The sequence below is a fragment of the Chiloscyllium plagiosum genome, unplaced genomic scaffold, assembly GCF_037043375.1.
Source record: "Chiloscyllium plagiosum isolate Xiang-an unplaced genomic scaffold, Cpla_swu_hap1 HiC_scaffold_19, whole genome shotgun sequence".
Classification (NCBI taxonomy): domain Eukaryota; kingdom Metazoa; phylum Chordata; class Chondrichthyes; order Orectolobiformes; family Hemiscylliidae; genus Chiloscyllium; species Chiloscyllium plagiosum.
In genome coordinates this window covers 72,463,967-72,491,901 of record NW_028270157.1, presented here as the reverse complement: position 1 = coordinate 72,491,901, position 27,935 = coordinate 72,463,967, and the positions used below count along the sequence as shown (strand labels likewise).

General features: G+C 45.1%; 2 protein-coding genes across 2 annotated transcripts in view; one reads left to right on the top strand and one right to left on the bottom strand.

Annotated features, from left to right (window-relative positions):
• The window catches only part of LOC122559454 (aldo-keto reductase family 1 member B1-like), a 55,971-nt gene extending 42,354 nt beyond the window's left edge, over nucleotides 1-13,617 (bottom strand). The window contains exon 1 of the mRNA XM_087997528.1: nucleotides 13,457-13,617. Within this exon, the coding sequence (XP_087853654.1) occupies nucleotides 13,457-13,516 (60 nt within the window). The 5' untranslated portion in view covers nucleotides 13,517-13,617. The remainder of the gene's footprint in view (nucleotides 1-13,456) is intronic.
• Nucleotides 13,618-16,217: 2,600 nt separating this feature from the next.
• On the top strand, nucleotides 16,218-25,436 carry LOC148146810 (uncharacterized). Its single transcript, XM_087996916.1, has 2 exons — nucleotides 16,218-17,176; nucleotides 24,877-25,436. The coding sequence occupies exon 1, from the start codon at nucleotides 16,451-16,453 to the stop codon at nucleotides 17,171-17,173; it is 723 nt and encodes a 240-aa protein (XP_087853042.1). The 5' UTR covers nucleotides 16,218-16,450; the 3' UTR covers nucleotides 17,174-17,176; nucleotides 24,877-25,436.
• The last annotated feature ends 2,499 nt before the right edge of the window (nucleotides 25,437-27,935 follow it).

The following is a 27,935-nucleotide window of genomic DNA, read 5'->3' as shown; positions in this document are numbered from 1 at the left end:
CCATGACCCTCAATCTTACATACCTTAAATCAGGTTTCCCTCAGCCTTCTCTGCTCTAAAACAAAACACAAGAAGCACAGCCTGATAAAGAGCTTATGTTTGAAATGTTGACTCTCTGCTCCACGGATGCTGCCTGACCGGCTCTGCTTTTCCAGTACCACATTTTTTTACTCTGATCTCCAGCATCTGCAGTCCTCACTTTCTCCTAAAACAAAAAATATCCAAAGCTTTTCCATCCTCTCTTCATAGCTGAGATGCTTCATCCTAGGCAACATCCTGGTGAATCTCCTCTACACTTCCTCCAATGGAATCACAACCTTTCTCTAGTGAAGTGGCTAGCTCTGCAGTCCGTACTCCTGCTGAACAAAGAACACAACACAGGAACAGCACTTTCAACCCACCAAGCCTGCACCACTACGTTTTGCCCTTCTATATTAAAACTGTCTTCACTTACAGGAACTGTATCCCCCTATTCCCTTCTCATTCATGTATTCATCTCGGTACTTCTTGTATGCTACTATTGTGTATGCTTCCACCACCAACTCAGGCAGCACGTTCCGGGCACTCACCACCCTTTGCGTGTAAAATGTGTCTCGTACATCTCTTTTAAACTTCTCCCCTTGCATTTTGAATCTGTGTCCCCTAGTAATTGACTCCTCCAGCCTGGAAAAAGGCTCATACCTTCCACACTCTTCATTCCATTCACCATCTTATAAACTTCTATCAGATCGCCCCTCAGCCTCCTGTGTTCCAGTGAAAACAAACCCAGTCTATTCTACTTTTTCATAGATAAAATCCCCCATAATTGGCAACATCCTGATAAACCTTTTCTGTACTCTCTCCAAATTATCCACATCCTTCTGGTGACCTGAAACGTATGCAATATTCCAAGAATGGCCTAACCAAAGTTCTTTAAAGCTGAACCATAACTTGTCTATTTCTATATTCAATGCCCATTCCAATGAAGGCAAGTATGCCAGAAGCCATTTTTACTACCTTATCTACCTATGCTGCCACCTTCAGTGATCTGTGGACCTTCACAGCATATCTCTCCGCATATCAATACTCCTAAGGATTCTGCTATTCACTGAATGATTTCCACCTGTACTTGACCTTCCAAAATGCATCACCTCATATTTGTCTGGATTAAACTCCATTTGCCATTTTTAAGACCATGCATCCAACTGATCTATATCCTGCGGTATTCTCTGACAATCCAACTCACTATCTGCAACTTAACCAATCTTTGTATCATCCGTAAACTTATTCATTATACCAGCTACGCTTTCCTCTAAATCATTTATGTAGATTATATCAGAAGACCCAGCACTGATCCCTGTGGAACACCACTTGTTACAATCCTCCATTCTGAAATGCTATCTTCTCTCTCCTCTGAGTAAGCCAGTTCTGTATCCATCTTGTCAGCTCACCCTGATACCATATGACTTTACCATTTGTACCAGTCTGCCATGAGGGACTTTGTCAAAGGCTTTACTGAAGTCAATGTAGGTAATATCAACTGTTTTTCCCTCAATCATCTTCATCACCTCCTCAAAACCCTCAATCAAGTTAGTGAGGTACAACCTCCCCAGCACAAAAGTGTGCTGTTTATCACTAAAAAGTCCATTTCCTTCTAAATGCTGATAGATCTTGTCCCTGACAAGCTTTGCCAATAATTTTCCTAACACTGACATGACGCTCACAGGCCTGTAATTTCCTGGATTATCCCTGTTACCCTTTTTAAACAACATTAGCTATTCTCCAGTCCTCTGCAACCTAACCCGTGGCCAGAGTATACAAAGTTGCCTGTCAGTGCTCCAACAATTTGTCCTTTTGCCTCCCACAATATTCTGAGATAGATCCCATCAAGACTCAGGGATTCATTTACTTAATACTTTTCAAGATACACAACATCTTATTCTTTTTAATAGTAAATTGGCATAGAAATTCGAAACAGCCTTCCCAGAGATCATCCTCCACATTTCCTTCGCTTTTGATAATACTGATACAAAGCCTAACAGAAGTTCTATTCAGCTCAAACATAACCTCCTTGCTCTTAGAACCTGTGCCACAACTGAAAAAGGAAACATCCCAAATGCCTTCCTATCTATAATGTTAACCTGGCCCATTACCTTCAGGGATATGTGGACATACACCTTTAGATTCCTTTGTTCCTCTGAGCTTTCTGCTGGCCTGCCATTCACGGACAACTCACTCAATGTGTAGTTGGAAGAGTAACATCACCTCAAATTTATCAGGGTAAAATCCATCTGCAACTGATCTACCCATCAGATCAACCTTCTTCCTCATTTTTAACCATCCAGCCAATTTTTGTCTTCTGAAAACCTTCGTACAATTTTCCCCATATTTCCCCTCTTCTTATTTAGACACATACTGATCCCTGTGGTGTGCTACTTGACACCAGGCTCCAGTCACACCAAAAGTCTTCTCCCACCACCAAGCCAATTTTGGATCCAAGTGAAGCGAAGCTGTTGTCTCCTGCTTCTATTTATAGGTTTGTCCTGGATGGGGTTCCTGGGGTTTGTGGTGATGTCATTTCCTGTTTGTTTTCTGAGGGGATGATAGATGGTATCTAGATCTATGTGTTTGTTTATGGCGTTGTGGTTGGAGGCCAGGCCTCTAGGAATTCTCTGGCATGTCTGGCAGGAGACAACTGCTTCGCTTCACTTGGAGGTCGCCACTGATGATGTTACCTAGCCAGGTAATGAAACGTCTGGATATCAAACCTACAGCTCAGCAAGCAAACCTACACCATAAATTTCAAGGAAGTTGATAGTGGGGGTATTCAGTGATGGTAATACCATAGAACATTAAGGGGGGAATTGTTAGATTGTCTGTTATTAATGATGGTCCCTGTCTGCCATTTTTGTATGTTGTGAGTGTTATTTGCCACTTGTCAGCTCAAGCCTAGATATTGTCCAGACCTTGTTGCATGTGAACATGGAATGCTTCAGTATCTGATTCGTCATGAATGGTGCTGAACATTGTTTACACATCGGCAAACACCTCCATTTCTGACATGATGAAGCAGCTGAACTTGATTGGGGCTAGGACACTGTCCTGAAGAACCCCTGCCTAGATGTCCTTAAGCTGAGATGACTGACAGACAACAACACATCCATCTTCCTACCTGTGAGTTATGATTCTAACCATTAAAGAGTTTGCCCCTGATATCACTGAGTCCAAATTTACCAGGATTCCATGATACTATGCTCAATCAAATGCAGCCTTGATGTCAACAGCTGTCAATGTCATCTTACTTCTGGAATTCAGCTCTTATGTCCATGTTTGAACCAAGGGTGTAATGAGGTCAGGAATGGAGTTGCCCTGGTAGAAACCAAACTGGGTGCCACTGTGCAAGTTAATGCTGAGTAGATGCTGCTTGATAGCACTGTTGATACCTTCCATCACTTTACTGATGAGATCAGACTGATGGGCTGGTAATTGGATAGGTTAGACTCATTTGCTTCCTTCACTCCTCACCTCCATCTCTAATTCCATCTTTTCTTGCAGTTCTACCTCTTGTCATCTCCTCCTGTTACCCTCTGACCCTCCCTTTCTGATTTGATTGACCTGCAGGCAGCAAAAGATTTTACCCCGTCGTCCTTGGTTTTTTTTAAAAACCAAAAGTGATCATAAAGGCAGAGATGCTAAAATGTCTACTTTAACAGTGGCAGAGGAATGGCTAGTTCTCCCAGTTGAGGTTTTCTTCTAGTTTGATTCAGTTGTAACAGAGAGAAGCTGATGGTTCAGCTGTAGCAGAGAAGCAGCTGCAGTCCAGAGAAAGGTTCCAAGCTTCAACAGATGATTCTCTCTGAAATCTCTCCTGCCTGGACGAACCTGTGTCAGAAGGTATCATGAATGCAGGACGTGGTAGAACTGCAAGAAGAGAGGGAGTTAGAGGTGGGGGTGAGGAGTGAAGGACGAAAGAATCCAGAGGGTTCTGAAGGATTTCAGAACCAGTGTTTTTTAACACCCAAAAGAAAACAGTTTCTGTAAGGCACAGGTGAGATAAAGAATGAAATGGAACAGGGAACTAGGATAGCTTTGAGACAGTAACGCAGTGCTGATGGAGAAGTCATGTATTGGAGAATTGGCAGAGTATGACCTCAGGATGTGGTGTCCTAGGAGTACTGCCTGTTTCAGAAATCCCTGTAAATCTTGCTGGGTGGACTGGATTAGGAACACAAAGGTGAATCGTCAATTGGAATCCAAGTGGCGTAAAGCAGAACCAAAGACAGAGGTAGTCAATAAGGGAAAGATGCAGTGGTGAAAACTACTTTTAATAAACACTTTATCTAACATTACAAGAGAAACAGAAAACAGTGAATGAAAACAAACAAGCTGTAGAATTAAAATGGAATCCCATCAGAGAGAAGACAAGAACTTTAAATTGGACTTCTCTGGAAGAGCAGTGGGAGCAAACAAATTAACGCTCAAATAAAATCAATACCAAATGCTGAAAATAAGCACAACTACTGATCTATTGCATGTGAAGTGCCTTGGGCACATTTCAGTATGGAAGAAGAGGGGTAAATTCATACCCAAACACAGCATCTTTCAGCTGCCTGCTCCAAGCTGATGGCAAGCTAGTGCACCGCAGCTGGAGTTCAGCCACTCCATCTGGTTCCTTCTATTTTGCATTATGTTTCTCTCTTCTTCCTTCTCTGTGACATCCCAAACTCCCAGCCTCAGACTCCCATCCTCAACACAGACCTAGCATGGCTGTCTTTCAGCCCAGCGTGGTCTCCCAAGGTGATTGAAAAGCTGTCCTGCAGCATCAAAAGCCTTGAGGTGAAGCCCAATAGTCTAGAGTCAAGGTCTGCTGCAGACTGGAGGACACTGCCGGTGTGGACTGGTTTGGGAAAGACTTTTATTCTGAACTTATTTATTTTCTCTTTTATTCCTATGATCTGTAATGCTGGATAATTTATTGCTTTATTTTTCTAATTATTTTTCTATGAACCTGTATCTTGTATCCCAAAAAAACCAAAGACCTCTCTTACACAAGACTAATATTTACATACATCTAAGTCGTTAGGAGGGTCCAATAACTGAAAGGACCCCCATTTACCTTCAGCAGAAAAGATCGCAGACAGTGGTCTTCCCCTAATGTGCCTCGGCGGCAGCTGCCCTAAGTTTTAGTGCATCCCTGAACCCATAGTCGTGGACCTTGAAATGTGCCAGCCTCATTCCTAATGAAGGGCTCGAAATGTCAACTCTCCTGCTCCTCAGATGCTACCTGACCGGCTGTGCTTTTCCAGCACCATACTCTTCATCCCTGATCTCCAGGTCCTGATGGAATGCATTCCAGAGGACTAAAAGAGATGACGGGAGAAATAGCAAATGCACTTGCGGTAATTTTTCAAAATTTGCTGGACTCCGGGGTAGTTCCAGCAGATTGGAAAACAACAAATGCGATGCCACTGTTTAAGTAGACAAAAGATGGGGAATTACAGACTGGTTAGCTTAACTTCTGTAGTGGGGAAAATGCTTGAATCTATTATCAGGGAAGAAATAGCAAGATATCGAGATAGAAATTGCTCCGTTGGGCAGATGCAGCATGGGTTCATGAAAGGCAGGTCACGCTTAACTAATCTACTGGAATTCTATGAAGACATTACAAGCACGATGAACAATAGGGACCCAGTAGATGTGGTGTATCGAGATTTCCAAAAGACATTCGACAAGGAGCCACACAAAAGACTGCTGCATAAGATAAAGATGTATGACTTTATGGCTAATGTATTAGCATGGATAGAGGATTGGTTTAATAACAGGAAGCAATGAGTGGAGATAAAGGCATGCGAATATGGTTGGTGATCAGTGGCTAGTGGTGTGCCTCAGGGAGCAATTTTGGGACTACAGTTACTCTCAAATTTACATAAAAGATTTGGAACTGGGGACCACGTGTAGAGTACCAAAGTTTGTGGATGACACAAAGATGATTGCTACAGCAAAGTGTACAGAGGACTGTGGAATTTAGCAAAGGGACACAAATGGTTAAGCGAGTGAACAAAGGTGTACAATGTTTATCAATGTAAAGTCATCCATTTTGGTAGGAAAGACCGTAAAAAGGACTATTATTTGAACCGTAAACAATTGCAGCATGCTGTTGTACAGATGGACAACCTAGGTATCCTTGTGCATAAAACATAGAAGGTTGGTCTGCAGTCGGCACAGGTAATTAAGAAGGCAAAAGGAATTTTGTCCTTCATTTCTAAAAGGATTGAGTTAAAAGCAGGGAGGTTATGTTGCAGCTACATAGGTTGTGAATGAGATCATATCTGGAGTACTATGTGCAGTTTTGGTCTCCTTATTTGAGAAAAGGGAGACAGGCATGAGAAGGGGTGCAGAGGAGGTTCAGTAGGTTGATTCCGGAGTTGAGGGGGTTGGCATGTGAGGAGAGACTGAGTAAACTGGGATTATATTCATTGGAATTTAGAAGAGTGAGGGGGGACCTTATAGAAACATAAAATTATGAAGGGAATAGATAAGATAGAAGTAGAGAGATTGTTTCCACTGGCGAGTGAAACTAGGACAAGAGGGCATGGTGTCAAAATAAGGGGGAGCAGATTTAGGATGGAATTGAGAAGAAACTTCTTCACCCAGAGGGTTGTGAATCTGTGGAATTCCATGCCCAGAGGAGTAGTTGAGGCTTCCTCATTGAATATTTTTAAATCTAAAATAGATAATTATTTTGAATAGTGAAAGGAATTAAGGGTTATAGTGAGAGGGTAGGTAAGTGAAGCTGAGGCCATGAAAAGATCAGCCATGATCTTATTGAACATACCCAGTGTTGCCCTCCTATTTCTTATGTTCTTCCCCCTGTTTATCCAGAGATTTTGTATACAGAGCTCCCGCAGACCCAGTCTATCTGAGGCTTCCAGATGAAATGGAAGATGACTCAGGTGATTGAAACAGCAGGTTTTGGGGATGGGCCAGACCTGTGCTATGTCCAACAGATAGAGCGCTTCACACCTGATAATCAGGTTTTTAACTCGCAGAGAGAGTAGTGCTCCCAAAGGACCAGTTTCTGCTTCATTTTGGCGATGTGCTCCTTGGCCCCTCTGAACCATATTCCAAGTACCTTCATGTAATCTGTCCTGATGGTGAAGGGAATGATGGTTTGGTCAGCCCAGTTCCCAAAGTAAACTGACCTCGCTCTTGCCCCGATTTACCTTAGTACCTGAGACCAGTTCAAACTGGTCACAGATGCTCATGAGTCTGTGTACTCACAGCAGATCTGAGCAGAAAATGCTGTCATCCATGTACAGAGAGGCTTTCACCTGCTCTTCTCCACTGCTTGAAACAGTCACCCCTCTCAGGCTTACATCCTTCCTAATGGACTCAGCAAAGGATTCTATACAAACATAAACAAGGCAAGTGACAGTGGGCAGCTCTGCCTGACTCCAGATCTGATCATGAAGCTTTCTGATTCCCATTGGTTGATTGAGACTGTGCAAACAATGTTTGTGTAGAGCAGTCAGATTCAATTGTAGATTCCCTCCACAAAGCCAATTTCAGACAGCATGTCTCATATGTCCGTTTGTGAAATCCTGTCATCGGCCTGATCCAGACTGTTGATGCTGGCATCCAGCCCCCTCTGTCCTGCATGTATGCAATCACATCCCTGAGGAGCGCAAGGTTCTCAGACATTGTCCTGTCTGGTACAGCACAGGTTTGTCTCAGGTGAATCACCAATCCCACAGCGGACTTGGTCCTGTTGGCGATTACCTTAGACAGGATTTTGTCATCTGCATTCAGCAATGATATTGCTGCAGTGATTCACCTGATCCAAGCCCCTCATGAATTTATAAATGGCTAAGGTCACCCCTCAGTCTCCGACACTACAGGGAATATAACCCTCAATGAGGGCGAATCCAAAGAGGTTATTAAAGTATATTAAAGGAAAAAGATTTTTTTTCATAATGTAATGGAAAATTAACAAATTTTACATTTACTGTCAAATTTGAAAGAGAATATGTTTCAAAAATTTAATGCTGTGCTGAGCTTTGTAAACAATACTTTGATGAGGTTTGCAGCCAGCTTGTCTCTGTTTGAATTTTGTTAACATTCAATTGGACCTTGCAACAGTCAACTCAGCGAAAGCTGAAGAATTGTTATGTCCAAGACCAGGGGATGAGAGAATAACAACTTGAGTTTTCCTGGTCTTTGCCCCTGAGAGCATGATAAGAAACAATATAAGGCAAGTATCTGAATAATGCTCAGGTACCCCTTACATTGAGACATCTAGCTGAACGTACTGGGTCAATTCTGCAGAATTTAAGTAAAGCTCCTTTCTTTGCTTTTGCTAACAGTTGAGTCAAGTCTATTTAATTTCCATGACAAAGGAGCAAGAGGGTAACTACAGAAAGGGTTGGCCCACTCAAGGACAAAGGAGGAAAGTTAAACATGGAGTCAGAGAAAATGTGAGAGATTCTTATCGAGTACTTCACATCGATATTCACTGAGAAGAGGGACATGACGGATGTTGAGGTTAAATGATAGATCTTTGAGTACTCTCGGTCAAGTCGGCATAAGGACAGAGAAATTTAGGGTATTCGAAAAGACATTAAGGTAGACTAGCCCCCAGGTGTTGGATGGGATCTACCCCAGGTTACTGATAGAAGCGAGGGGAATTATCGAATCATCAATATGATTCTCTAAGGTCCGGACTCGCTGTTCGAGAGTCCGGATCTGATCCACGGCCGATTGCGCTGTAGTTTCGGAGATCACAGCCTTTAGCTCCGCTCCTCCGACTCGGTGCTCGATTTCCTTGATGTCGCGGTCGTGCTTTTGCAGCGCGGTCGAGAGTGAGTCCCATCGATTTCTGGATTCTTCAATAAAAGCGTCGATCTTCACATCCAGTTTAGAGATGATTTCCACGAGGCTCGCCACCATAGGTAAGTCCCCCGGGGCGGCTATGGACGCCTCGCTGCAGCTGGAGAGAGTGGGGGAAGGGTTCCTGCTTGCTGAGAGCTGCAGGCTCCCTTCCCTTTAGTCATTTTTACTAAAGATTAGATTGTTTAAATTTAATACTAAGCAACTAATTAAATTAAACAACTATTTTAAATGATTTGGTGAGTGTGGTGGGGGTGGGTGGCCCACTTTGCCCAAGTCTTGGGAGGAGCACTGTACACTCAGACTTGCTGGATCGCCGCCATCTTGGATCCAACCAAATCTGTACTTTATCAGTATGACCTTGAACAGCTGGGGCAGTGGGCTGAGAAATGGCAAATGGAGTTTAATATAGATAAATGTGAGGTCTTGCATTTTGGAAAGTCAAATCAAAGCAGGGGTTTCATAGTGGATTGTAGGGCCTAAGGAGTGTAGTGGAACAGAGGGACTTTGGAGTTCAGATGCATGGTTCACTGAAGGTGGTGTCACAGGCAGACAGTTGAGAATGATGCAGGCCAGTGTGCCAAAACCAGTCAGAGCACTGCATATAGAAAATATATTCCCCCGGCCTCTGGAACTGCTCGGACGCCATTAGTCATGCGGCTGCTGCAGCTACCACCCCCACGGTGATTGATGACGTCACTTCCGCCCCCATCATGGCCACTTCCACAGCCACTACCGCCCCTCACAATTCCTCATGCACCACACGTGACATCACGTCCGCCTCCACATCATCGCTGAAGTCACACTCTCAGTGACTTCCACGCCCCCCCACTGCCGTGGTCGCCACCACTTCCACCCCCACCAATGCCACTCACCTGCATTCTGCTGACACACCCCCCACAGATCCCACTGTCACCATCCCCGCCCCCCAGAACCCTGAGGGGAACATCACCCTGCTCATGACTCCACCCCCATTCCCCCGACCACCACACCCACTCCAGTTACAGGCTCCGCCCCCACTCCCAGCTCCACACCTCCATCAGGTCCTCGGTCCTAGCTCCCAGCCCTGCCGAGTTTTCACCAACCCCCCCAGACCTTTCCCTCACTGAGGACGAATGATCAGTCCTCAGCAGAGGCCTCACCTTTATCCCCCTCCGTCCACACATCAATGAATTTAATACACGCCGTGACTTCGAACACTTCTTCCACCACCTCTGGGCTTACTTTTACAATCAGGACTCCTGTCCACATTCCAAGGACCCCTTTGCCTGCCTCCAACACACTCCATCTACCTGGGCACCCCGTACTGGCCTACTGCCTGCCCTCGATCTCTTCATTTACAATTGCCGCCGAGACATTAACCGCCTCAACCTGTCTACCCCCCTCCCCCACTCCAACCTCTCACCCTCACAACATGCAGCCCTCCACTCCCACTGCTCCAATCGCGACCTCACCATTAAACCAGCAGATAAATGGGGTGCAGTGGTAGTTTGGTGCACTGACCTCTACACCGCAGAAGCAAGACGCCAACTCAAAGACACCTCCTCCTACCGCCTCCTCGACAATGACCCCACCCCCCCATCCCAAAACCGTCATCAGCTAAACCATACAGAACCTCATCACCTCAGGAGATCTCCCACCCACAATTTCCAACCTCATAGTCCGGGAACCCCGCACCGCCCAATTCTACCTCCTTCCCAAGATCCACAAGCCTGACCACCCCGACCGACCCATTGTCTCAGCCTACTCCTGCCCCACCGAACTCATCTCCACCTACCTTGACACTGTCCTATCCCCCCCTGGTCCAGGAACTCCCCACATATGTTTGAGACACCACCAATGCCCTCCACCTCCTCCAAGACTTCCGGTTCCCCAGCCCCCAACGCCTCATCTTCACCATGGATATCCAATCCCTCTACACCTCCATCCGCCATGACCAGAGCCTCCAAGCCCTCCGTTTCTTCCTCTCCCGATGTCCCCAACAGTACCCTTCCACCGACACTCTCATTCGTTTGGCTGAACTGGTCCTCACCCTTAACAACTTCTCCTTCGAATCCTCCCACTTCCTCCAGACCAAAGGGGTAGCCATGGGCACTCGTAAGGGTTCCAGGTATGCCTGTCTCTTTGTCGGCTATGCAGAACTGTCCATCGTCTGTAGTAACACCAGCACCACTCCCCACCTCTTCCACCGCTACATTGATGACTGCATTGGCGCCACCTCGTGCTCCCGTGAGGAGGTCGAGCAATTCATCAACTTCACCTACACGTTCCACCCCGACCTTAAATTCACCTGGACCATCTCTGACACCTCCCTCCCCTTTCTGGCCCTCTCCGTCTCCATTAATGACAACCAACTTGACACTGATATGTTTTACAAACCCACCGATCCCACAGCTACTTGGATTACAACTCTTCCCACCCTACCTCCTGCAAAATGCCATCCCGTATTCCCAATTCCTCCGCCTCTGCCGTATCTAGGAGGACCAGTTCCACCACAGAACACACCAGATGTCCTCCTTCTTTAGAGACAGCAATTTCCCTTCCCACATGGTTAAAGATGCACTCCAATGCATCTCATCCACATCCCGCACCACCACCCTTAAACCCCACTCCCTCCAACCGTAACAAAGACAGAACCGCCCTGGTCCTCACCTTCCACCCCACCAACCTTTGCATAAACCACATCATGCGATGACATTTCCGCCACCTCCAAACGGACCCCACCACCAGGGATATATTTCCCTCCCCACCCATTTCCGCAAAGATCGTTCCCTCCGTGATCACCTGGTCAGGTCCATGCCCCCCAACAACCCACTCTCCCTCCCTGGCACCCTCCCCTGCCACCACAGGAATTGCAAAACCTGCACCCACACCTCCTCCCTCACCTCCATCCAAGGCCCCAAAGGAGTCTTCCACATCCAAAGTTTTACCTGTACATCCACCATTATGATTTATTGTATCCGTTGCTCCTGATGCAGTCTCCTCTACATTGGGGAGACTGGATGCCTCCTAGCTGAGCGCTTTAGGGAACATCTCCGGGACACCCGCACCAATCAATCCACCACCATGTGGCCCAACATTTCAACTCCCTCTCCCATTCTGCGAGGACATTCAGGTCCTGGGCCTCCTCCACTGCCGCTCCCTCAACACCCGACGCCTTGGAGGAAGAACACCTCATTTTCCGCCTCGGAACACTCCAACCCCATGGCACCAATGTGGATTTCACCAATTTCCTCATTTCTCCTTCCCCACCTCACCCCAGCTCCAACCTTCCAGGTCAGCACCACCCTCATGACCTGTCCTATCTGCCTATCTTCCTTTCCACCTATCCACTCCACCCTCCTCTCTGACCTATCACCTCCATCCCCACCCCCATTCAAATTTTGTACTCTATGCAGCTTTCTCCCTACCCCTACTCATTTATCTCTCCACTCTGCAGGCACCCTGCCTCTATTCCCGAAACATCAATTTTCCTGCTCCTCGGATGCTGCCTGACCTGATGTTGTTTTCCAGCACCACTCTAATCTAGACTCTGGTTTCCAGCATCGGCAGTCCTTGTTTTTACCATATAGAAATTATGTTGCATTTGTACAGATGTTGGTGAGGCCACACTTGGAGTATTGTGTTCAGTTTTGGTCACCTTGCTATTGGAAGGATGTAATTAAACTGGAAAGAGTGCAGAAGAAATTTACAAGGATGTAGCCAGGACTCAACAATCGGGGTTATAGGGAGAGGTTGTACAGGCTACAACTCTTTTCCCTACAGCATAGGGATGGGGCGACACAGTGGTTAGCACTGCTGCCTCACAGCACCAGCGTCCCAGGTCCGATTCCAGCATCGGGTGACTGTGCGGAGTTTGCACATTCTCCCCATGTCTGCGTGGGTTTCCTCCCACAGTCCAAAGATGTGCCAGCCAGGTGAATTGGTGTTAGGTGTATTAGTTAGAGGGAAATGGTTCTAGGTGGGTTACTCTTCGGGGGGAGGGCCTTATAAAAGTGCATCAGATCATGAGCGGTGTGGATAGGAGGAACATATTCAGTCTTTTTCCCAGGTCTGTGGAATCGAGGACATCAGTTTAATATAAGAGGGGTCAGAATAAATGGTTCAAGGGGAAAGATTAAAAGGGCACCTGAGGGGCAACTTTTTTTACATCGAGGGTGGCACACATATGGAATGAGCTGCCTGCAGAAGTGGTTGAGGTGGGTAAGTTAACAACATTTAAAAGGCATTTGGACAAAAACACGGATAGGAAATGTTTAGAAGGATATGGACTAGGTGCAGGGAAATGGGGTTAACGTGGATGGACATTTTGGTCAGCATGGACCAGTTAAGGCCAAAGGGCCTGTCTCTACACTGTCAGACTCTATGACTCTATGAGCACATTAAACAATATAGCTAATTCAATTCAATCATCTCGAAATCTTGGCGAAGGTGAATCCATTTACTTCTGGAAGCTTCAAACAAAATCACATCACACACAATCCTGTATTTAGAGAGTAATTACAAACATCCTCGGTAAGATTTGGCATTTGACAACGTCCCCAACCCCGTCATACAACTTTGGTAAAGACCCTAACGCCCCCTCCCTCACCTGCCAAGTGCCCAGGCCGATCATAGGGATACAAACTTCACTATTCAGGCGAAGCGACATTGTCCTTCAGACAAAACAAAACCGTCTGAAATTTCCAACAACGGCTCCGCGCGAGCCGCCCGTTGCTGTTTTCAAAGCGCTGAAAGCTCGAGCCGCTTCGTGGGCGGGGACTGCAGCCCGGAGCCGCGCCTGATTGGTCAGAAGTCACTGTCAATCACACCCCTGGCGGTAGCCCCGCCCCATTTCTCCCGGCCGTGGGTCTTCATTGTGATCGGGTGAGTGTGGACTGTTAGCTGGGCCGGGCTGGGCCTTGACTCTGAGCTGGGTGAGGGGACTGGGTAAAGACAAGGACTGCAGATGCTGGAAACCACAGTCTAGATTAGAGTGGCGCTGGAAAAGCACAGCAGGTCAGGCAGCATCCGAGGAGCAGGAAAATCGACGTTTCGGGTAAAAGCCCTTCATCAGGAATAGAGTTAAAAATCACACAACACCAGGTTATAGTCCAACAGGTTTATTTGGAAGCACTAGCTTTCGGAGCGACGCTCCTTCATCAGGCGGTTGTGGAGGGCTCGATGGTAACACAGAATTTATAGCAAAAATTTGCAGTGTGATGTAACTGAAATTATACATTGAAGAATTGATTGTCTGTTAAGCCTTTCATCTGTTAGAATACAGTGATAGTTTCACTTCTTTCATGTGTAAATCACAAAACCCTTTTTTTTAAAGTTGCATTCTCAGGTTAGCTGTTAACAATGGTGATAGCTAGACAATATGTTGAAGGTGTTAGCCCCCTGTGTTCTCTATCTATGACCTGATGTTTAGATTGATTCCAATCTAAAAACGTGAGATAACAGAGTTTTACTTAAATTCATGTAGTTTTTGAGCTCAGAGTTCTACATGAATATATGTGGTTTTTGAGCAAAGTGCAATGTAACTCTGCAAGTACAAAAAAATTCACCACACAAAATATATGTGTGCATGTGGGTCTTTGTGTGTGTGTCTGTGACGCCATGTTCTTCGTGACCTGCAACACATTATCAATGAGGATGAGCACCTCACCAAGACCTTCCCCACACCTCCACTACTTGCCTTTAAACAACCGCAACACTTCAAACAGATCATTGTTCGTAGCAAACTGCTCGGCTCTCAGGACAACTCCATACAATCCTGTCACGGTGGACGCTGCAAGATGTGTCAGATTGTGGACATAGATACCACTATTACGCATGGGAACACCTCCCACCTTGTACATGGCAGGTACTCATGTGACTCAGCCAACATTGTCTATCTTATACGTTGCAGGCAAGGATGCCAGGAGGCATAATACATTGGGGAAACCGAGCAAAGGCTACGACAACGGGTGAATGGGCACCGCACAACAATCAACAGACAGGAGGGTTCCCTCCCAGTTGGGGAACACTTCAGTGGTCCAGGACATTCAGCCTCGCACCTTCAGGTGACCATCCTCCAAGGTGGACTTTGGGACAGGCAGCAGAGGAATGTGGCCGAGCAGAGGCTGATAGCTAAGTTCGGTACCCATAGGGAGGGCCTCACCCGGGACCTTGGGTTCATCACCATTGCACTACACACACAGATATTCCTACACACACGCACTCTCACATACACACGGACACAGGTACACACAGACGCGCACACAGACACCCACACACACCCTTATAGATACACACACTCCCATGCGTGCACCCCCTCACAGACTTAAGACACTCTGCACTCACTACACACACACACTTTCTCACTCACAGCCCCCACCCCAGACAGACACACACACAGACAGACAAAGACCCACATGCACACATATATTGTGTGTGGTGAATTTTTTTGTGCTTGCAGAGTTACATTGCACTTTGCTCAAAAACCACATACATTCATGTAGAACTCTGAGCTCAAAAACTGCATGAATTTATGTAAAACTCTGTTATCTCACTTTTTAGATTGGAATCAATCTAAACATCAGGTCATAGATAGAGAACACAGGGGGCTAACACCTTCAACATATTGTCTAGCTATCACCATTGTTAACAGCTAACCGGAGAATGCAACTTTAAAAAAAAGGGTTTTGTGATTTACAAATGAAAGAAGTGAAACTATCACTGTATTCTAACAGATGAAAGGCTTAACAGACAATCCATTCTTCAATGTATAATTTCAGTTACATCACACTGCAAATTTTTGCTATAAATTCTGTGTTACGATTGAGCCCTCCACAATCACCTGATGAAGGAGCGTCGCTCCGAAAGCTAGTGTGCTTCCAATTAAACCTGTTGGACTATAACCTGGTGTTGTGCGATTTTTAACTTTGTACACCCCAGTCCAACACCGGCATCTCCGGAATAGAGGCAGCGTGCCTGCAGAGTGCAGAGATAAATGGGGGGTGGGGGGCAACAGCATAGAGTACAATAGGTGAATGGGGGTGGGGATGAAGGTCAGACAGGAGAGTGGAGTGGATAGGTGGAAAGGAAGATAGGCAGGTAGGACAAGTCATGGGGACGGTGCTGACCTGGAAGGTTGGAGCTGGGGTGAGGTGGGGAAGGAGAAATGAGGAAACTGTTGAAGTCCATATTGATGCCATGGGGTTGGAGTGTTCTGAGGTGGAAGATGAGGCATTCTTCCTCCAGGCGTCGGGTGGTGAGAGAGCGGCAGTGGAGAAGGCCCAGGACCTGCATGTCCTCGGCAGAGTGGGAGGGGAGTTGACATGTTTGGCCAGGGGATCCAAGATGGTGGCGACCCAGCAAGTCTGAGTCTACAGTGCTCCTCCCAAGACTTGGGCAAAGTGGGCCATCCATCCCCACCACACTCACCAAATCATTTACAATAGCTGTTTAATTAGTTGCTTAGTATTAAATTTAAACAATCTAATCTTTAGTAAAAGTGACTAAAGGGAAGGGAGCCCGCAGCTCTCAGCAAGCAGGAACCCCTCCCCCACCCTCTTCAGCTCCAGCAGAGACATCCGCAGCCGCCCCGGGGGACTTACCTATGGTGGCGAGCCTCGTGGAAATCATCTCTAAACTGGATGCGAAGATCGACGCTTTTATTGAAGAATCCCGAAGCCGATGGCACTCACTCTTGGCCGCGCTGCAAAAGCACGACCGAGACATTAAAGAAATCGAGCACCGAGTCGGAGGGGTGGAGCTAAAGGCCGTGACCCTCGAAACTACAGCACAATTGGCCATGGATCGGATCCGGACTCTCCAACAGCGAGTCTGGACCTTAGAGAATCATATTGATTACCTCGATAATCGAGGTCGTCGAAAAAATATTTGTTTGCTGGGCCTTCCCGTTTCTCAAGCAGTGGCTGCCACAGCTTTTAAACCTGGAGGCTGGATCAGGCCAGGTAAAGGTAGAATGGGCCAACCGGGTCACCATACGCGGGCCCGGCTCGAACCAGCGCCCCGCCCGGTCCTGTTCCGGCTGCAGAGCTACAAGGAGAGGCAAATACTCTTAGAAGCCTCTAGAAATCTTGGAAAAGATTCCCAAGCCATGATCTACAAAGGATCCAAGATCATGTTATTCCAGGACTTTTCCCCAGCTCTGGTCCGAAAGAGGAAGGCATTCGATGAGATGAAAAAGTGTTTAAGGGACTTAAATATTCAGTACTCCTTATGCTACACAGCGACGCTACGCTTTAACCATGAAGAATCCGTGTATAACTTCAGATCGCCGGAAAAGGCTAAGGAAGTTTTGGATTCTCTTAGATAAATTGTAAGAGATAATGGATGTTGGTTTGCCTCCCCCCCACTCCGGTTTATATCCCCCCCTTTTTCTTTTTTCTTACCTTACTGTTTAATATTATCTTGCTTACCTAGCTTCCCACAGAGTTCTAGGCTACAGCTGATCTGGTCCAGGTGATTTAGAAAATAATTGATAAAATAAGCAGAGATATAAAAACAGTTAGAATAAAAAAAATTCAAAACTAATCAATTAAAATGAGGATGGAGGATCAGGTGGTGTGTTTATCCTGCGTGATGTGGGAGCTGGTGGACCCCATTGTGGTTCCCAGTGACCATGTCTGTAGTAAATGTTGGTTGCTGGAAGAACTCTGCCTCAGAGTCGATGAGCTGGAATCTGAGCTTCAATCATTGCGACACATTAGGGAGGGCAGAGTTACGGACAGTGTGTTTCAGGAGACAGTCACAACCTTTAGACTAATAACTCAAATTCAGTCAGTGGTCAGGCACAAGTAGGTGTGGCATGTGAGTGAGGCAGGTAGAGGGAGCCAGGAGGAAGAGTTGCAGAAGTCTCAGCCCTTGTCCTTGTCCAATAGGTTCAAGAGTTTTGCTCCCTCTGTGGACAGGAATGGGGACTGCAGGGACGATAAGCCAACTGACTGCAGCACCATAGTGCAGAGAGCCATTTAAGTGGGGGGAGAGAAGAGAAATATTGTTGTAATTGGGGATAGTATAGTTAGAGGTATGTTCTCAGTGACCAGGATCAAGAGTCCCAAAGGTTGTGTTGCCTGCCTGGTGCTTGGGTTCGAGTATCTCATCTGGGCTACAAAGGAACTTGAGGTGGGAGGGTAAAGATCCGGTGGTCATGATCCACATAGGTACAAACAGCACAGGTAAGGCAGAGGTGTTGCTAAGGGAGTATGAACAGTCAGGAGCTAAATTAAAAATGGCATGGGTGTTGGAGTTCAGCTGGAGAGGAAATTAGAAAACGGACATGTGGCTGCAAGGGGATCAATTGACAATAGACAATAGGTACAGGAGTAGGCCATTCTGCCCTTCGAGCCTGCACCACCATTCAATATGATCATGGCTGATCATCCTTAATCAGTATCCTGTTCCTGCCTTATCTCCATAACCCTTGATTCCACTATCCTTGAGAGCTCTATCCAACTCTTTCTTAAATGAATCCAGCGACTGGGCCTCCACTGCCCTCTGGGGCAGAGCATTCCACACAGCCACCACTCTCTGGGTGAAGAAGTTTCTCCTCATCTCTGTCCTAAATGGTCTACCCCGTATTTTTTAGCTGTGTCCTCTGGTTCGGCACTCACCCATCAGCGGAAACATGTTTCCTGCCTCCAGAGTGTCCAATCCTTTAATAATCTTATATGTCTCAATCAGATCCCTTCTCAGTCTTCTAAACTCAAGGGTATACAAGCCCAGTCGCTCCAGTCTTTCAGTGTAAGGTAATCCCGCCATTCCAGGAATTGACCTTGTGAACTTACGCTGCACTCCCTCAACAGCCAGAATGTCTTTCCTCAAATTTGGAGACCAGAACTGCACACAATATTCCAGGTGTGGTCTCACCAGGGCCCTGTACAGCAGCAGAAGAACCTCTTTGCTTCTATAATCAATCCCTCTTGTTATGAAGGCCAGCATGCTATTAGCCTTCTTCACTACCTGCTGTACCTGCATGCTTACCTTCATTGACTGGTGTACAAGAACACCCAGATCTCTCTGTACTGCCCCTTTACCTAAATTGATTCCATTTAGGTAGTAATCTGCCTTCCTGTTCTTGCCACCAAAGTGGATAACCATACATTTATCCACATTAAACTGCATCTGCCATGCATCTGACCACTCACCTAACTTGTGCAAGTCACCCTGTAATCTCCTAACATCCTCATCACATTTCACACTGCCACCCAGCTTATTATCATGAGCAAATTTGCTAATGTTATTTCTAATACCATCTTCTATATCATTAACATATATTGTAAAAAGTTGTGATCCCAGTACTGATCCCTGCGGTACCCCACTGGTCACTGCTTGCCATTCCGAAATGGAGCCGTTTATTACTACTCTTTGTTTCCTATCAGCCAACCAACTTTCAATCCAAGTTAGTACTTTGCCCCCAATACCATGCGCCCTAATTTTGCTCACTAACCTCCTATGTGGGACTTTATTAAACGCTTTCTGAAAGTCCAGGTACCCTACATCTACTGGATCTCCCTCGTCCATCTTCAGAGTTACATCCTCAAAAAATTCCAGAAGATTAGTCAAACATGATTTCCCCTTCATAAATCCATGCTGACTCTGACCTATCCTGTTACTACTATCCAGATGTGTCGTAATTTCATCCTTTGTAATAGACTCCAGCATCTTTCCCACCACTGAGGTCAGACTAACTGGTCTATAATTTCCTGTTTTCTCTCTCCCATCTTTCTTAATCAGGATTGGGAGCTGAATATTCAGGGATATTCGGCCCTCGATATTGCACCGATCTCTGAAACCAATCTGAAGCCCATCTAATCTACACTCTTCTATTATCATCCACATGTTTATCTAATGACCATTTAAATGCTCTTAAAGTTGACGAGTCAACTATTGTTGCAGGCAGGGCATTCCACACCCCTACTACTCTGAGTAAAGAACCTACCTCTGACATCTATCCTTTTTTATCACCCTTCAATTTAAAGCTATGTCCCCTCATGCTAACCATCCCCATCTCAGGAAAAAGGCTCTCACTGTCCACCCTATTGAATCCTCTGATAACCTTGTATGTCTCTATTAAGTCACCTTTTGCACCCTTTCCAATGCTTCCATATCCTTCCTATAATGCAGTGACCAGGTGTGTACACAATACTCCTCGTGTGGCTTCACCAGAGTTTTGTACAGCTGCGACATGATCTCATGACTCCGAAACCCAATCCCTCTACCAATAAAACCTAACACACCGTACTCCTTCTTAACAGCACTATCAACTTGGGCGGCAACATTCAGGGATCTATGCACATGGACACTGAGATCTGTCTGCTCATTCACGCTACCAAGAATCTTTCCATTAGACCAGTATTCTGTATTCCTGTTACTCCTTCCAAAGTGAATCACCTCACACTCCATTTGCCATCCCTCAACTCAGTTCTACAGCTTATCTATGTCTTTCTGTAACCTGCAACATCCTTCAGCACTATCCACAACTCCACTGACTTTAGTGTCATCCGCAAATTTACTAAATCATGCTTCTATGCCCTCATCCAGGTCATTTATAAAAATGACAAACAGCAGAGCCCCCAAAAACAGATCCTTGCAGTACACCACAAGTAACTGAACTTCAGGATGAACATTTTCCATTAACCACCAGCCTCTGTCTTCTTACAGCTAGCCAATTTCTTATCCAAACCACTAAATGACCCTCAATCCCATTCCTCTGTATTTTCTGCAATAGTCTACCATGGGGAACCTTATCAAAAGCTTTACTGAAATCCATATACATCACATCAACCACTTCACCCTCATCCGCCTGTTTGGTCACCTTCACAAAGAAGTCAATACGTTTGTGAGGCATGACCTTCACAAAACAGTTTGGACTATCCCTAACCAAATAATTTCTTTCCAGATGATTATAAATCTTATCTTTTATAATGCGATACAACATGGCTTTGTGCATGGGAAATCATGTCTCACAAACTTGATTGAGTTTTTTGAAGAAGTAACAAAGAAGATTGATGAGGGCAGAGCAGTAGATGTGATCTATATGGACTTCAGTAAGGCGTTCGACAAGGTTCCCCGTGGGAGACTGATTAGCAAGGTTAGATCTCATGGAATACAGGGAGAACTAGCCATTTGGATACAGAACTGGCTCAAAGGTAGAAGATAGGGTGGTGGTGGAGGGTTGTTTTTCAGACTGGAGGCCTGTAACCAGTGGAATGCCACAAGGATCGGTGCTGAGCCCTCTACTTTTTGACATTTACATAAATGATTTGGATGCGAGCATAAGAGGTACAGTTAGTAAATTTGCAGATGACACCAAAATTGGAGGTGTAGTGGACAGCAAAGAGGGTTACCTCAGATTACAACAGGGTCTGGACCAGATGGGCCAATGGGCTGAGAGGTGGCAGATGGAGTTTAATTCCGATAAATGCGAGGTGCTGCATTTTGGGAAAGCAAATCTTAGCAGGACTTATACACTTCATGGTAAGGTCCTAGGGAGTGTTGGTGAACAAAGAGACCTTGGAGTGCAGGTTCATAGCTCCTTGAAAGTGGAGTCGCAGGTAGATAGGATAGTGAAGAAGGCGTTTGGTATGCTTTCCTTTATTGGTAAAAGTATTGAGTACTGGAGTTGGGAGGTCATGTTGCGGTTGTACAGGACATTGGTTAGGCCACTGTAGGAATATTGCATGCAATTCTGGTCTCCTTCCTATCGGAAAGATGTTGTGAAACTTGAAAGGGTTCAGAAAGGATTTACAAGGATGTTGCCAGGGTTGGAGGATCTGAGCTATAGGGAGAGGCTGAACAGGCTGGGGCTGTTTTCCTTGGAGCGTCGGAGGCTGAGCGGTGACCTTATAGAGGTTTACAATATTATGAAGGGCATGGATAGGATAAATAGACAAAGTCTTTTCCCCAGGGTCGGGGAGTCCAGAACTAGAGGGCATAGGCTTAGAGTGAGAGGGGAAAGATATAAAAGAGACCTAAGGGGCAACTTTTTCACACAGAGGGTGGTACATGTATGGAATGAGCTGCCAGAGAATGTGGTGGAGGCTGGTATAATTGCAACATTTAAGAGACATTTGGATGGGTATATGAATAGGAGAAAGTGAGGACTGCAGATGCTGGAGATCAGAGCTGAAAAATGTGTTGCTGAAAAAGCGTAGCAGGTCAGGCAACGTCCAAAGAGGAGAATCGACGTTTCGGGCATGAAGAAGGGCTTATGCCCGAAACATCGATTCTCCTGCTCCTTGGATGCTGCCTGACCTGCTGCGCTTTTCCAGCAACACATTTTTCAGCATGGGTATATGAATAGGAAGGGTTTGGAGTGATATGGGCTGGGTGCTGGCAGGTGGGACTAAATTGGGTTGGGATATCTGGTCGGCATGGACGGGTTGGACCGAAGGGTCTGTTACCATGCTGTACATCTCTATGACTCTATGACTTTACTCATTAACCGAAGTAGGGCTCACTGCTCTATAATTACCAGGGTTGTCTCTACTCCCCTTCTTGAACAAGGGGACAACAGTCTTCTGGCACTATTCCTGTAGACAATGATGACATAACGCTCAAAGCTAAAGTCTCTACAATCTCCTCCCTAGGTTCCCAGAGAATCCTAGGATAAATCCCCGCTGACCCAGGGCACTTATCTATTTTTACACCTTCCAGAATTGCTAACACCACCTCCTTATGAACCTCAAACCCATCTAGCCTAATAGCCTGTATCTCAGTATTCTCCTTGACAACATTGTCTTTTTCCTGTGTGAATACTGATGAAAAATATTCATTTAGCGCCTCTCCTATCTCTTCAGACTCCACAAACAACTTCCCACTACTGTCCTTGACAGCTCCTAATCTTAGTCTAGTCATTCTTTTATTCCTGACATACCTGTAGAAAGCTTTAGTGTTTTCCTTGATCGTACCTGTCAAAGACTTTCCATGTCCCCTCCTGGCTCTTCTTAGCTCTCTCCTTAGGTCCTTCCTGGCTTACTGCCTCTTAAGGGTTCCTTCACCTTAAGTTCCGTTTTTAAGTCTGCCTCATTGCAGAACAAGTAAATCTAGTATTGCCTGCTCCCCAGTGGGCTCCACCACAAGCTGCTCCAAAAAGTCACCTTATAGACATTCCACAAATCCTTTTACCTGCAATCTACTACCAACCTGATTTTCCCAGTCCATCTGCATATTGAAACCCCCATCCTGTGGATTTATCCTAGGATTCTCTGGGAACCTAGGGAGGAGATTGTAGAGACTTTAGCTTTGAGCGTTATCTCTCTAGCATGCTAGCTGAGCTTTCACACCTCTACTTTACATAAGCCTCCTTCTTCCTTTTGACAAAAGATTCAGCTTGACCACTTCCTCCCTGCCTGACAGGTACATACGTATCAAGGACATGCAGTAGCTGTTCCTTGAACAAGCTCCACATTTCAATTGTACTTATTCCCTGCAGTTTCCTTCCCCATCCTATGCTCCTAAATCTTGCTAAATCACTTCATAATTGCCTTTCCCCCAGTATAACTCTTGCTCTGTGGTATATACCTATCCCTTTCCATTGTTAAAGTTAACGTAAGCGAATTGTGGTCACTATCACCAAAGTGCTCATCTACCTCCAAATCTGACACCTGGCCTGGTTCATTACCCAGTACCAAATCCAATGTGGCTTTGCCTCTTGTTGGCCTGTCTACATATTGTGCCAAGATAGTAGACACAGTTCAAACCACCTTCCTGCCTGTCAGTACACCCCTGCGACCTTGAAACCTTATTCATCACCTCACTACTCTCAACCTCCTGTACACTGGAGCTACAATTCAGATTACCATCCCCCTACTCAATTAGGTTAAACTCGCCCGAAGATAAATCCTATTAAAAATATAGACAGGTGGGCAGAGGGTTGCCTTATTAGTAAGAGATGAAATTAAATCAATAGTAAGAAATGAATTTGGGTCAAATGGTGTAGAATCTGTGTGAGTAGAATTGAGGAACCGCAAAGGTAAAAAGAAACTATAGTTGGAGTTGTGTCCAGGCCTCCAAATAGTAGTCAAGAGGTGGGGTGCAACATGCAACACGAGATAGAAAAGATGTGTAGGAAAGGCAAAGTTACACTGATCATGGGGGTTTCAATATGCAGATGGACTGGGAAAATCAGGTTGGTAGTAGATTGCAGGTAAAAGGATTTGTGGAATGTCTATAAGGTGACTTTTTGGAGCAGCTTGTGGTGGAGCCCACTGGGGAGCAGGCAATACTAGATTTATTGTTCTGCAATGAGGCAGACTTAAAAACGGAACTTAAGGTGAAGGAACCCTTAAGAGGCAGTTATCATAATATGATTGAATTACTCTGCAATTTGAGAGGAAGAAGATGGACTCAGAGATGATGGTATTACTGCTGAATAACGGCACGAGGGAGGAGCTGGGTAGAATTGATTGGGAGAGGAGCCTAGCAGGAAAGACAGGGGAACAGCAATGGCAGGAACTTCTGGGAGTAATTCAGGTGATACAGCAGAGATTCAACCCAAGGAAAAGGAAGCATGGAACAGGAGGATGAGGCAATGATGGCTGACCAGGGAAGTCAGCGATAGCATAAAAGCTAGGTGCCAGAAGACTGGAAAATTGCTAACGTGACACACCTGTTTAAAAAGGGAGTACAGCAAAAGACGGAAAATTACAGACTGATTAGCCCAACTTTGGTCATGGGTAAAATCCTGAAGTCCATTGTGAAGGATAAGATTTCTGAATACTTGGACGTATATGGTAAAATAGACCAAAGTCAGCATGGTTTCATTAAGAGGAGCTCCATTCCTGATAAAAGGCTTATGCCCGAAGCGTTAATTCTCCTGCTTCTTGGATGCCTGACCTGCTTTGCTTTTCTGGCACCACACTGTCAACCCTGATCTCCAGCATCTGCAGTCCTCACTTTCTACTAGTTGATTTTAACCTTACTGCGAAGCCTCTTCCAAAGATACCTACCTTGAAGAAGTTCTCCCCCTCTCTCTACAAGATTCTCACTGAGCCTCTATCTCACTGTACCCTCCAGATCACCTCCTCTTCCCTGAAGCTCTTCAGCCATGTCCTGAAACATACTCGCTACCACAGCCACATCTCCTTCCTCAGTGCGAGCCTCATTCCTGAAGAAGAGTGTGGAAGAAATTTGACAAGACTTGACACAAATATGCTTGGAAGCCATCTTGTCACAAAGCAATTTTTGCAGTAAAATATAGACTACTAACAAAGTGCTGTTAGAGCCCAAGCTGAGGAATGTGTTTTGACTTGCAGCTGAAAACCATCTCAGTTCTTCTGGCGACTTAGAGACAGTTCTGCTTCATAGATGATGTTTTGTTCATTATACCCCTTATTGGTTTCTGGTTGTGCCTAGCTAAACCTGCAGTATAAGGTAACATTCAGTTTTATAGAAATTAAGAAATGTACGTCTGGACAATAGACCTTACGACTGCCCCTAGGTTGCATAGTTAATGGGAAGTGGGTAATAGGCAGTATACTATGTAACTTGTAACACTCTGTACCTCATTGGAATATATCAGATTTCTCTGAACAAACGAAGATGTAATTCCCATGTCCATGATTAAAAGCTAGTTAATTGCTCAAGGTCTGACTATTTTGTTTTAAAATGATCCAGCAAAAGATTTATTCCCTAACAAAGGGCTTATGCCTGAAACATCAGTTCTCCTGCTCCTTGGACACTGCCAGATCTGCTGTGCTTTTGCAGCACCAACTCTCAATCTTCATCAAGGGGAGGTCATGCCTGACAAATCTGCTAGAATTCTTTGAGAAGTAATGAGCAGGTTAGACCAAGGAAAGCCAATGGATGTTATCTACCTGGACTTCAAGAAGGCCTTTGACAAGGTGCCGCACAGGAGGCTACTGAGTAAGATAAAGACTCATGATGTCAGAGGCAAGGTGCTAGCACGGATAGAGGCCTGGCTGTCTGGCAGAAAGCAGAAAGTGGGGATAAAAGGGATGACAGCTGGTGACAAGTGGTGTTCCACAAGGCTCAGTGTTGGGAACCACAACTTTTCACTTTATACATTAACCATCTAGATGAAGGAACTGAGGGCATTCTGGCTACGTTTGCAGATGATACTTAAGATAGGTAGAGGGGCAGGTAATACTGAGGAAGTGGGGAGGCTGCCGAAGGATTTGGCCAGATTAGGAGAGTGGGCAAAGGTGTGGTAGATGGGGTACAACATGGGAAAGTGTGATGTCATGCACTTTGTTAGGAAGGATAGAGGCAGAGACTATTTTCTACATGGGGAGAGAATACTGAAGTGCAAAGAGACTTGGGAGTTTGAGTCCAGGATTCTCTCAAGGTAAACTTGCAGGTTGAGTCAGTAGTTAGGATGTCAAATGCAATGATGGCATTTATTTTAAGAGAATTTGAGTATCAAAGCAGGATGTACTTCTGAGCTGTATAGGGCTCTGGTCAGATGAAATTTGGAGTATTGTACGCAGTTTTGGGCCCCAAATCTCAAGAAGGATGCACTGGCCCTGAAGCATGTTCAGAGGAGGTTCATGAGAATGGTCCCAGGAATGAAAAGCTTAACATATGAGGAGCGTTTAAGGACTCTGGGTCTATACTCAATGGAATTTAGAAGTTGAGAGGGGATTTGATTGAAACATACAGAGTACTGAATGGCCTGGGCAGACTGGATGTTGGGAAGATGTCATTGTTGGTAGGAGAGACTAGGACCCAAGGGCACAGCCTTAAAAGAGAGGGAAGACCCTTTAGAACAGAAATAAGGAGCAACTTCTTCAGCCAGACAGTGGTGAATCTATGGAATTCATTGCCACAGAAGGCTGTAGAGACCAGGTCATTGAGTATATTTAAGACTGAGATAGATGGGTTCTTGAGTATAAAGTGGATAAAGGGTTACAGGGACAAAATGGAACAATAGGGTTGAGACACTTTTCAAACATGATTGTTATGAAGATGTGGGTGTACCTTTATGAGAGTTAAAAACAGCAGAACTACCGGACATAGCACCAAGTGTTTTCAATTAATCAACAATGTATGTAACACTATATTGAACAATTCGAGTAGCTTGTTGTCTGGAGACAAAAACAAATTTGAATTCAGGCAATCAGTTTAATTTATAGCCTGATAAAACTACTATTTTCCAATCAAGTTTGAATTGGGTATATTGACAATCTTAAAAACCAATGACACAATCCAATGCTCTGGGGTATAAGACCAGGGCAAATTTGAACAGTTGGGAGGAGAACTGCCAAGTCTTAGCATGTAGACTAGTATTATAGAAGGGAAGGCAAAAGATAGGTTAGAGAAAGAAATTGTAAATAATGGTTATTTAATTATTCTCTGTTATTCTTTAAGAAATAAAGTTGTTAATTTTTACTTTACATCGTTCATGACCACTCGAATGTTTATAGATTACTGCATGGGATAAATCTTTTCTTTGTTCCTGGTTTTAAATTAAGCAGGAGAGTTTACCCCGTGTCATAACAGTTTGGGGGCTTGGATCCATGATTTGAACTGCCTTAGACACATTTGAATAGATTTGGGGATATGAAAAATCCCAGCAGATTTAAACACTTGCAGGTTAGTGTCCTAGATCTTTAAATAAAATGTAGGTAAGACAATTTGTTAATTTTGGTGACTTGTGATTGATTAAATTAAAAGTGAGAGAAATGGCTCTTAAAATTGCACAAGAGGTTCTGGGATTTGAAGATGATTCTCAAATTTGCCAAGAAAGTTTAGAAGGAAAGAAAAAGACCATACATTTAGAATTAGCAAAGAAGTTAGATTTGGGTTTAACCAAGGACAAAAGTAAAGTTGAAATTGTAAAGGGGTTACTCAAACACTTAGGTGTGTCAGAGAAACAGACAAGTGCAGTAGATGTAGAAAAACTTAAATTACAATTGAGGAAAATGGAGTTAGAAGATAAACAAAGAGAAAGAGGAAAGAGGGAGAGAGAAAGGGAAAGAGAGAGAGAAGAAAGAGAAAGAGAGAAAAAGAGAGGGAGAGAGAGGAAAAAGAGACAGAGAAGGTTCTTGGCTGAGCAAAGAGAGAGAGAATTTGAACTTGAGAAAGTGCGACTTAGTCAGCAAAGTCAAGTTAAC